At 49.2% G+C, this 12,120-nt stretch overlaps 1 protein-coding gene across 4 annotated transcripts in view; it reads left to right on the top strand.

Moving 5' to 3' along the window:
• Positions 1–802: 802 nt before the first annotated feature.
• The window catches only part of ANO9 (anoctamin 9), a 39,372-nt gene continuing 28,054 nt past the window's right edge, over positions 803–12,120 (top strand). The window contains exons 1-4 of one of the 4 annotated variants that reach the window (XM_050952850.1): positions 804–1,100; positions 7,315–7,495; positions 8,990–9,052; positions 9,479–9,595. In XM_050952850.1, the coding sequence (XP_050808807.1) occupies positions 9,485–9,595 (111 nt within the window). In that variant the 5' untranslated portion in view covers positions 804–1,100; positions 7,315–7,495; positions 8,990–9,052; positions 9,479–9,484. Of the gene's footprint in view, positions 1,101–7,314; positions 7,496–8,989; positions 9,053–9,478; positions 9,596–12,120 lie in introns of all 4 variants that reach the window. The other 3 variants (XM_050952848.1, XM_050952847.1, XM_050952851.1) reach the window with 3 other exon arrangements.

The raw sequence follows: 12,120 nt of genomic DNA, 5'->3' as shown, positions 1-12,120 counted from the left end.
CAAGGGCAGTTTAGGTTGGACATTAGGAAAAACTTCCTAACTGTCAGGATGGTTAGGCACTGGAATAAATTGCCTAGGGAGGTTGTGGAGTCTCCATCATTGGAGGTTTTTAAGAACAGGTTGGACAAAGACTAGTCAGGGACAGTCTTTCTAGGTAATACTAGTCCTGCCTTGAGTGCTGGGGACTGGACCAGGTCACCTATCGAGATCCCTTCCAGTCCTACATGTCTCTGATTCTCTGAATGAGGGAAAACAGTCGCTGAAAACCCAGAGGAAGAGCTACAGCAAGGCCTAGGGACAGAAGGAAGCAGGGGAAGAGCACAGGGCAGGTGACAGAGGAAAGGAGGAAGCCCAGGACTGGGGCCTAGGAGGCTTAGGGCACAATAGTAGCTACTAATCCAATCCAAGAGGAACAAAATGGGACAGGCTGGAATGGAGGGGATGAGGGCCGCGCTCCTCTGGCTAGTGCCTGCTCCCCTTCATGACAGCGGGGCCGACCTTCAGCAAACCTGGCCACTGACTGGGTGCCCAACTTGACAGGCGTGGGGGAAATCCTGGCCCCATGGAAATCAATGGCAAAACGCTCCTTGACCTCAGCGGGGCTAGGGCTTGACGCCTGGAGTCAGGTTCTCCCACGGGCTGAGCCCTGCCTGCTACTGCTGAAGTCGGGGTGGGGGGCGCTGGGTGCTCAGCACCCAGTAAAATCAGCCCCCCCCTCCACAAGACAGGAGGTTCCCCCGCTGGAAGTGGTGGGTGGGACCGTGAGCACCCGGCTCCCCAGGGCAGCCACACGCAGCTGGCGAGCGGCTGCAGGGCCTTGCCACTCCCCATCCTCACGCCCCCGGCAGGTGCAGGAGAAGACAGCTCCCTTCCTGCCTCAAACCTCGCCGCGCCGCGCCGCGGGAGGCTGCGTCCCCGCCCGGGAGGAGGGAGAGCCTGGCGCTGCTGCGGAGCCCCTGAGAAACCGATGAGACTGAGGAAGGGACACCGAGCCCAGCCCGCTGTTCCCTCCCGCAGCCCGGGCTCCGCGATCCGCACAGCCCCGCTCCGTGTCTCGGGAGAGGGGAGACTAGTTCTGTTCCAGGCCCTCCACCATGCAGGTAAGACCGCTCGGCGCCTGTTGTTCAAAGTCTCTGGACCTTGTAAAATCCGATCCGATTCTCAATCCAGCTTCACACCCCGCCATCCTCCAGTCCCCGGAGCAACGCGATCCGCTCTGGGAACTCATCCCGCAAACGGAGTTCCCCTTTCCCGGCACTCCGTGGCATGGCAGTTTCACGGTTTCCCAGGGCATCTCCCCGGAGCTGTTGGGCGATCTAGCTCCCCAACTGTGCCGAGCAGTTTTGCTTACAGGCTCCGCTTACGTTCAAATGATGTGAACTTCGGTTTGCTGGGGGAGGGGGAATCAAAGAAAGAAAGGAGGGATGGGAAGCAACCATTGGCCTCTAGAGAAATACATTTTATTGAACCTTGGGCTCAGCTCTTCGGTGTAGGGCTCTGCTGACTTCTGTGCAGAGTCGCCTGTTTACATCAGCGAAGGATCTGACCCTTGAGCTTTTATGAGCCTGCTGAAACACACTAAGGTGAGGGGGAAAGGCCCACTTAGCTAAAAGGAGAAGTTAGATGTTTTGTTTCTGTAGAAAAAGAAAGAAAGAAAGAAAGAAAGATCAGGCATTTTCCTTAGTCCAAAACAACTCTTGGAATCTCCCAAGAAGACTGGAATGAATGGGAAATATACAAATGTATTATGGGTCAATTCAACTGAAGTTTCCTCAGAGTTTGGAATTTCTTGAGGCTGAGTGGAGGTCAGTGTGGTGATAAGCTGTTTGTTGCAAATGATTCTTAAAGATCAGAGACATTCATTTTCATTGTGACATTCGGGTACCAAAACAGCCGTAAACCATCCTGAATGTAAAGAAAAAAAATAAATGGGACCTAATAATCCTATAGACTTCACTCACGTGAATAGCCCTTATCAGTGTAGTGTGAGCAGTCCCATGGGCCTACGCACAGGAGCTCTGTGGTCTGTAGCAAGGTGATGGACCCTCCTGAGCATCATCTGAAGGGCAGTGGTAGATGTGCTAGAGATAATGTAGATGTGGTACATATGAAAGGGGGATGCCTGCTAGTGTTTGTAGGGAGGTCCTACAGAGAACACTTCAACCTCCCTGGCCACACAGTAGCAGATCTTAAGGTGGCCATACTGCAGCAAAAAAACTTCAGGACCAGACTTCAAAGAAAAACTGCTGAGCTTCAGTTCTTCTGCAAATTTGACACCATCAGCGCAGGATGAAACAAAGACTGTGAATGGCTAGCCAACTACAAAAGCAGTTTCTCCTCCCTTGGTTTTCACACCTCAACTGCTAGAACAGGGTCTCATCCTCCCTGACTGAACTTGAGAGGGACTTGAGAGGATCAGGTACAGTATTAGTGAATTGTTTTCAGCAATCGGGGTTTCATTAATTTGTGAATACATTTTTGTCATTATTCAACCAGCTCTGCTGGATATGGAGTTACCTGTAATGCCTGTTGAATATGCTTATGTGAACAAATTATTGTTGCTGTGGAAACCATAATGAACACTCCCCTTACAGCAAAATGCAGAAAGTGTGTGTTAAATGGAGGAGGGCCTGGATAGACTTGGGGAGGGCAAGATCTGTCAAAGGGAGGATTGTTAGGTCCTCGCCACCCTGGAGGGAGCGTGTTGGAGACAGGGCACGCTGCACAAGCCATTAGGGTTGGAGCTGTGGAACAGCTCCGCCCCCTTGGGCAAGCATTCCTCCCACAGCCCTCCATATCTGGCCATTCCCAGCCCATCTATTCCGGTTGGCAATGAGGCTGGAGTTAGCCCAAAGTGCACATAGTATTTTATTTGCTATTTATTGATTATTTCTAGACTGACTGATTTAGCAGGAAACTGATGCCTGGGGCATTTCCCACTCTAAGCTGCTTGTAAAGCCTCGGAAACATGGGTCTGCCCTAACTGGGAGTGTAAATGACCTGGAAAAGTTCTCTGGTGTCATTCTGTTAATGTAAAACTTCTCTGAGCCATGGGATGCCATGATTCAGGTGTGACTCCAGAAAAACAGATGCACAGCAGCTGATCAGGAGCCAGGGCTGTGGGGATAGATTAGGCTGTCCCAGTGAAATAGCCTTCAGGCAGCTTGGGAGAGGGCCAGTGGAAGAAAGGCAGCCAGAAGGAGAGTGGGGCAAGAGGGAATCAGAGAGGGAAGCCTGAACAAAGGAAGTAAGACAGAGGGGTGGCTACACTAGCCTTTTCCACTTAACATTGCTCACCATTCCTGGCCCTGCTAGAGCTGCACCAATGGCAGAAATGTAGAGCACCACTGTAGACAGGCCACAGCTGTTTTTCTATTATCTAACCCTGCTCAGAGCATATCTAGACACATGGTGGCCAGCATATATGTAGCGACCAGCCCCTTGTTTGTGCACCCATTGGTGCGGCTGAAACGTGGGTCCACGCAGTGGAGTATCTTAGCAAAATATGTCTCACAGAGATAAGGCTGAGAGGGAACCAGAGAAGGTGAGCCTTAGAGATGCAGCAGCTTAGAGTGGGCCAGATGCATCAGGGCACTCTCAGATGGTGTGAAGACACTGCAGTGCTCCTATGCTCCCCTTCTCCCTTGTCTGGTACAGGGATTGTGGTGGAATAAAGAGGCACGTTGCTAGGGCTCCTGCATGCCCTGGCACTCCCAATGTCTACTGGCAGCCAGTGCAAGCTGGAGCAGCCTTCAGGCTGCTATAACTTGCAGCATGGGAACCAGACTGGTGCAAAGCAGCCTGAGGATCCGGGAGGCACAAAGAGGGCTTAAAGCCCCTCTCACCCCTCCCCTGTATTTTCTAGGGGTTAAAGCTGAGGTTTGTCTGCCAGCTACTCCTGAGCTCTGTTCCCAACTGTGCCACTAATTCACTGTGTGGCCTAAGGGAGGGCTGTAGTGGCAATTTCAGGGCTCCAAGAGCTCCCTGTGAGCACTGTGGGAAGGCAGGAGGAGGTCGGGGGAGGGAGGTCTGCGCTTTGAAGCCAGTAAATGCAGGGGCATGCACATATGTAGTCAAAGTCAGGTAGTGCCCTCTTGTACACTCCCCAAACACCAGAGCATCAGCTGTGTTATAGGGCACAGAGCCTCAGTTACAGGAGCTGCCCCAGTGGGCATAGTGGGCAGACAAGTTCTTCTGGTTCTAGCACACAGGCTGAGTGCTGCTTATGCAAGCAAGTGTGAGGTAAGATTCCAGTTCCAATCACTGAGTGGAGGACCAGGAAGTTAGAGAACATTAACAAGGAAGGAACTGAAAGTTTCATGTGGAATAAGGGAGGAACTCCAATGCTTGTATTGCTGAAACCTCCCTCACGTTCATCTGAGCAGTGCGGTTTCAGTTTTAAATGGTTCTGTAATCCCAGGTCACGCATCCCAGGTCATTCATTGGCAACTTGAGTTGTTTGCACACGGATCCCGACTGAGAGTCATCAATATGCAGGAGGCAGATCTGCTGGCCAGTATTCATCGTGAGAGCACATATACAGACCGATAATTAGTCCAGCAGAAGCTCCTGAATTTGAGCCTCGTTAATTTGCTGGATATGTCACAAGCCATCCCAGTTTAACGATTGCGGACAGTGATGGCAAGCAACTGTCTATGACTGATGCTCTCCACTGCTGAGTGAGTCTGCAGTCATTGCTATTGGACCATTCCATTGCTATTGGATCTTCCATTCTGAATGGCTCCCTCAGCCCTTCAAGCCTTTGCTTCTGGCTGCTCTTTCATTGCCTCAACAAACCTGATGTTGTGACAAATGAGCAACTCAGCATAAACAAGAGATGGAAGCAGAAACCAGGGGCTGCTCCACCGACATCAGTGGAGTTGTACTTGCTCACACCACGTCTGGGTTTGGTGCCCAGATTTTTGTGGAAGCATTTCTGAAAGTATCAGTAGTTCATGGAAGGGGTAAATTCTTCTCCTTTACATTGGTGTGATCACATGGAGGCCAATGGGATTGCAGTGGTGCAAGTGAGAGCAGATTTAGACCAGCAGTGTCAACCATAACTGTAAGGCCCATCGGAAAGAGCGTAGGGCCTCTGAGGTGGGATTTTGGTTCAGACCTAAGTCCTGAACTTTCTGGGGGAGGTTCTGAATCCAGACCTGAATTTCACAAATGGCTCTTGTCTTTATACACACTGAAACCAAAACCCTAGATCAGGGGTCGGCAACCTTTCACAAGTGCTGTTCCGAGTCTTCATTTATTCACTCTAATTTAAGGTTTCGCGTGCCAGTCATACATTTTAATGTTTTTAGAAGGTCTCTTTCTATAAGTCTATAATATATAACTAAACTAGTGTTGTATGTAAAGTAAATAAGGTTTTTAAAATGTTTAAGAAGCTTCATTTAAAATTAAATTAAAATGCAGAGGCCCCTGGACCAGTGGCCAGGACCTGGGCAGTGTGAGTGCCACTGAAAATCAGCTCTCGTGCTGCCTTCGGCACACGTGCCATAGGTTGCCTACCCCTGCCCTAGATCTAAACCCTGCTGAACCTTGGAGCATTTGAAATGCAGATTGCAATTTTGTCATTTGAGCCCCTTGCTAGTTTTTTAAGATCCCTTTGACCATACCCCTATGAAACAAGCTATGGTTTGCTACAGAGGTGGTACGTGTGCAGTAGAGAACCCCTATACCACAGAGCTGTAAGAAACTGGCCATGCATTATGTACTGAACATGCAGCCAGACTAGGTTGATCTGCTCCTCTTCTATTTCCTGCACACTTCCAGAAGTGACACTGCTTTCGAGGACATTGAGTATTAATCGAATGCACTTTGTCTTTGAAGGCATGAAGGTGATGGATTTAGTTTACCTTTGAATGAATTCATCCCCTGCTATCCCTAATTAGCTCTTTGAATGGTGACACCCAAGTATGTGTGAATCATTCTGCAGAGGAGCAAATACCTGTTTTTCTGCCAAGCATATTGTTAGTGCTGTAACTTGTCAAAACTTCACAGTGTCTTTCAGAGTGTGGAGATACTCATATGGACGCTGAAGCATGGTAGGCAATCTGCCTGTTTTGCTCGATCTCTGGATAGTGCAGCTACCCCTGCTTGTCACTTTCACAATTTAAAATAAACATCAAAGACTGTCTTGCTGATCAGGGCTGTGGACTCATCACTGAGAAAAGCGCATTAACTGCCACTGTGCTCAGGAGTTTGCTTGCAGATTTCCTTCTGCACATCACAGACAATGCATCAAATCACTTCTTTAGCCCTGCATCTTGAAGGCAGACCAATCCCAGTCATATCCTGCTGTAAATAAACACAGATCCATGAAGCTTTGCTTATTTAAAGTACCTGAGAATATGGCCTCGATTCTTACCACCACTCCTATTTTCAAGTTCCCATATGCCAAAAGGATCCATAAGATTTGCTTAAATAACCAGATGTTAGATAAATCTGGTATATGGAGGGCAAACTTCTCCTCTCAGGTCTGTGTGGCAGTACTCAGCCTGGGTGTGCTGCTCTCTGTATGGGCCTGATCCAACGCCCATTGGAGGCAATGAGACTCTTTCCATTAACTTTCATGGGTTTTGACCCAGGCTGCACATATCACTGAGAGGTCCACTTAGAATTTCCTCTCTCTCCATACTGCAGCCAGTGGTAGATGCACATGTCAGGTGCTCAGCAGGCAGAAGCCCAGCAAATCTGAGAGGAGAATTTTGCCCCGCCTCTTCAGAACAAGCGATCACAGATTTTCTCCAAGGTTGGCCCTGTCCCCTTATCAGAAGCGAGCCATGTGAGCCTCAGATTGTGCTTCACTCAGTTCTTTCATAAAGGTTTACAATGACCTTCCCGCCGTGACTGAAAACAAATGCCATTCTCTGGCTATGCACTCTTCTTCCTTAAGAGCAGCACCACTCAAACACATATTGCAGCCAAGTTTCCGGTTGGCCTCTTTGTTTCCACCTTCACATCTAAGCTGTCTGCCCAGCTTGAAACACTGTCACAATGACCAGGCTGAGGCTGTGCTGGAAAACAAATGTGGTGCACTACAAGACATTGACTGGTGCAGGGAGCCACATGCTGTTAGACGACATCTGGGGCCAGATCCTCAGCTGGCATAAATTGGCACAGTTCAGTTGAAGTTAACAGAACTCTGCTGATTTACACCAGCCAAGGAGCTGGAGGTTCCTTTCCTGATTTTCCCAGGTTGCTTTGGGAGGGGCTGCATCTCTGGACCCCTGCTAGCCTTTTCAAGGTTATTAAAGGGTTTGATAATGATCCATCATGGTTTTCTCTTTCCCTGCTATGTAGACTCACAAATATCTCAGGCCACAAGAAGCAAGAGCCACTGGCAGCTTATGAACAGCGTGTGCTAATCATCACACTATTGACTAGGAGCTGCTGGAGCTGGTTATATTTTCCCTAGAGATGCTGTACACTTGCAGTCCTTAAGGAAGGTTACAAATGTAAAGTCTACAGGACAGAGCACAGTGTGAGTGACTCTGTCTCTAGCTCTGGTCACCTTGCCCTGAAACTAACCCTCTCCCCCCATGGCATTATAGTATATGAGAATACTTAGCCTCTGTGCAGTGCTTTGCACTTCAAAGCTCAGTGCAACCACTAACTCATCCTCAGAACACTCCAGTGATGTGAGAAAATATTACTGTCACCCCAGCTGAGATGGAAATGTTCAGTGACTTCCTCAAGGCCAGATGACAGTCAGTAACAGAGAGTTAGTATTCAGAAGCCTCTATCTCCCAACTTGTGCTTCCTCTCCCCACTACCACACATGCTGCAGGCCAATTAAAGCCAGCCTCTACGGTCAATTATATCCTCAATCACACCTGTACAACCTGATTGTCTTCAGATTCTGCCCCCAGCAACACCTGTCCAGCCCTCTTGCTTCCAAGGGTATTTCTTGCACACGAGGAAAGTGGCAAGCAATTCTCTTGATGATACACAAGCAGGAAGAGAATCCAGCTCACTCCTCTCTCTTAGCTTTGCCAGCTGTGCAGAGCTAATTGAAGGAAGAAGCAGTCATAAATAAAGCCAGCAGGTATGAATGAAATACACAGAGAAAGCAGATCTGCTGACCTTTCTTACACAAACAGTTTTGGAGGAGAAGTGAACTTTAAGCAGTGTGACTAATCATTTGAAAATGCATGCACAAAGGTGAACCTTAATCCACTTCTGCCTTCTTAAACCATCTGCATCCCTTATCCCTGCTTTCTTTTCTCCAGGTCAGCCAACAAGTAACCAGAAGCAAAGATAGAAAAATTTAAATAGATCTTTTCCCTCCCTCTCTGCTTCCTTCCTATGTAGTTTAATTGGATCCCATGTGTTCAGATAGCACCTCAGTGCAATCAATCAGCTCCTCAGTCTCTCCTTCTGATCCTTTTTTCCTGCAGTTCAATCACATGTCTCTCAGATGTGGCTTCCTGTCACCTTGCTTATACTTCCTGCCATATCCCTGAAATACTTCCCAGCTAGAATTTTCTCTGGAGCTGCAGTTTGGATGCATGATTTGTTTTCCATTTTCTGTCCTAACCTAGTGTGTAGTGTTGCTGAGTGCTCTTAAACAACTTCTCTCTTCCACTTCCTGTGGTGGCTGCTTTCCAGAAGCAGTTAAAGGTAAATCTTTGTGTAGTCTGCAAAGTCCTTGGGGATGAAAGACTTTGTACTTTGGTAAGAGTTCTTATTATTTCTGTACTTAACAGAAAAGGGGGACCTTTCTAAGCTATAATATGGTGTGAAATCCTGGACATCTGCTCTTCCCAGCTGGAACTGGTTTCACTCCTCATTTAAGAGCTTCCCTCCATTACTTAAAGCAGGAGGATGCAGGTTCTGACCCAGGAGACCTTAATTCTGGGCATATTTCCTGTTTTCCCAGAGTGTGGGTTAGGATACTAGGTATGTGTGTGAGATGATGCCATCCCATGGAATGTTCCATGCCCTCTCCTCTTTCATTCTCTCCCTCTTGCCGCAGGATAAAATTGAGCTAAGGGAAAATTGCTGCGGGAAGTCAGAAGAGACGAAGCCCTTGGTCCCAGTGAGTAACAATCCTCCTGTCCTGTGCTGCAGCAGCCCTTACATTCAAGCTATGATGAGAGTGCATCACAGCCCCACGTGACATCAAATTGTAGATCCACACCACAGTCTGACTGCCTCTCCCTCCCAGTTCAACTAGTGCTGAAAAAGTCTCCAGGGCATCCTCTCCAGCCCACTGGGAGACAGTCCCCATCCTGATCTCCCCGCTCTGACTTTGTGGACAGAGGGTAACCAGTACTCCCAGCAACAATGGGAGCCCGCCCACACACAAGCCCTCACCCTTTTCCCGCTGGGAAGGAATCCTAGGGGCCCTCCAGACTGGCCTGATGAGATAGAGTCCGGCCTCTGCACACACACAGGAAGCTGTAAGAATATCCCTTGCAGTGCTACTGCTAGCTGATTTCATTGGGCTGTTTCCTTTGGCCAGAACCAGATGAAGTGGGACTTCATCCTAGTATGTGACAAACATGAGTCCGACAGCGAGAAGGATGCTAAGAGGAAGAAATTCTTGGACAAGTTGGAAAACAAAGGATTTACCATCGAGGTGAGATTAACTAGGGGAGGGCAGGTCCCTGGATACACAGGATCGCTGACTGAGCTGAATGACTGTGCCCTTAGTGCTCTGAGCAATTGTGTCACAGAACCTGGAAAAGTTCTATTAGATCTTAGGAATTTGGCTCTGTGAGCTTAGGGGAAATAGCTGGCTCGAAAGACTCGCAAAAGCTTCCCCTCCACGCTTGCCCTTGGGCCGGCCAGGTCATGGTTCCTCCCCCAGCCTCTTTTTTAAAGAAATCGGAGGAAATCCAGTCCTGATATCACAGTCCAAGATCCTGACTGTTTGTGTCACAAAACATAATCAGCCTGTTCGGAGCAGCAGGTGCAGATGTTAGGCACCACCTAAAATGATTTCCAGACAGATGGTGTGCAACTTTAGTATGATCACCTGCCCCTGGAAGCCTAGACAGCGGCCCCCCCAAGAAGCTCAGTCACCTTCTGGATTTATAGCTTTACAGATGGCAGGCCAGAGCTTCAGATGATGTAAGTCACCACAGTTCCACTGTAAGCAACACAGTTGCATTGACTTACACCAGCTGAGGATATGGCCTGTAGTCAGGCAGTTACAGGGTTCCTCACCATCCACACCATGGAACACCACTAGATCACTCCTCCTAGGAGTGACAATCCAGGGTTCCTTCTCCACTGCTCTAAGGTGCTTGGGTGCTCATTCCCATCAAACGTATGTGGGGCTTGGTTCTCTACACAAAGCAAGACATTGCTTTTTGTGCTCTTTAATGCATGAGCCCATTCTCCACCTCCTCCATACCAGGAGGTCTAGTTCAGACCCATTCCAGGAGCAGCAAAGGTTGAGGGCATAAGGAAGGCCAATAACAGCTGTAAAGAATTCTGTACCTGGTTTTCTCAGCCACTTGCAGCCTCCCTGCTCATTCAAGACTGAGCTTTCCCTCCAGCAAATTCTAATGCTGCCCTGGATGAACCACTTTCTCTGGGGATGAGGGCAATCTAACCTCCTTGATCATTCAGTCCTGGGCTTTCACCCTGCCCCCAAACCTTTTTCATCAATGGAACCTCTGACCCTGTTCTGGATGGACCCCTCTCTCCTGGAGTGAGAAGGGTTACTGATGAGGTGTGTTTATATGGGAGGTCAGACTAGATGATTAAGTCCCCACTGGTCTTAAAATCTATTTGTCCAATTGATACAGATCTCTTCCTGCCCTCAGAGGCAACATCAGCCCTTTCCTGGTGTCACAGAGTCACCGGGCGATGCTCTGGCAGGAACTGCTCCCCACCAAGCCAGTCAGGACTTTGGGGAGCCTCCTCTCCCTTGGAGCAGACTTGTTCAGGGCAAGAAGCTCACACGTCTTCACCTCCTGGGTCTCTCTTTGGAGCATTCAGCATTCTCTGCCCCTCTGTGCTCTTCCCACAGCGAGCCTGCCCCAGCGGGGTGCTGGGGAAGCCACAGGGTCCTGCACCCCCACTTTGCAGTCAGACGTTGACTCTCAGCCAGCCAGTAAAACAGAAGTTTATTCAATGACAGGAACAGCCTCTAAAACAGAGCTTGTAGATACAGCAAACTGGACCCTTTGGCCGGGTCCATTCTGGGGGGCAGTGAGCCAGACCCCCACATCTGCACTTCACTCCTCGTCTCCAGCCAGCTCCAGACTCCAAAACCCCCTCCAGCCCCTCCTTCTCTGCTCAGTTCCTTTCCCGGGCCAGGAGGTCACCTGACCTCCTTGTCTCCAACACCTTCAGTTGGCACCTTTTGCAGAGAAGGGGCCCAGGCCATCAGTTGCTAGGAGACAGAACGTCAGGCATTTAGATGCACTGGCCCTTTGCTCTGCAGCAATCACACACCCTTATTCCACCACTTAGATACATAAGAACTGCATAGGGGACATTGAGGCACCAACACAGTATTTAGAGAAAACATTTAAGAACATTCCCAGTTTGCCACACCTGGCTGTATTACTTCTTTGTCTGGCCCTGTCAAAATACCAAGTCCCTTTGTCTACACCAACAGCTCTCAAACTGTGGCCCAGGGCCGAAGCTGAAGCCCAAGCCCCCTGCCCGGGCCAAAGCTGACTGCCTGGGGCTAAAGCCCTTGGGCTCAGACTTCAGTCCCCCCTTCATTGGGTCGTGTTGTAATTTTTGTTGTTAGAAGAGGGTCGTGGTACAATGAAGTTTGAGAACCCCTTAAAATGCTACAGCTGTGCTGCTGTAGCACTTCAATGCAGACACTCTATGGCGATGGGAGGGGTCTCCCATCACGCTAGTTATTCCATCTCCCTGAGAGGCTGTAGCTAGGTTGATGGAAGAATTCTTGCATTGACCTGGTGCTCTTCGTGGGGGTTAGGTTGTTATAACCACGTCCCTCAGGAGGGTAGTTTTTTCACACCCCTGAAAGACATAGCAATGCTGATGTAACTTTTCCATGTAGCCCAGGCCAAGGAATTACTGGTGATGAGAACGGGGCAGGAAGCACTCTGGGAAGGAAAGAAAGGGTGTTTGAAGAGGGGCTGGCATGTGGAGAGCAGAAGCACTTTTAGCTGA

The sequence above is a fragment of the Gopherus flavomarginatus genome, chromosome 5 (genome assembly GCF_025201925.1).
Source record: "Gopherus flavomarginatus isolate rGopFla2 chromosome 5, rGopFla2.mat.asm, whole genome shotgun sequence".
Taxonomy (NCBI): Eukaryota; Metazoa; Chordata; order Testudines; family Testudinidae; genus Gopherus; species Gopherus flavomarginatus.
Note: the sequence above shows the minus strand (reverse complement) of the source record. Positions and strands in the feature narration are given on the sequence as shown.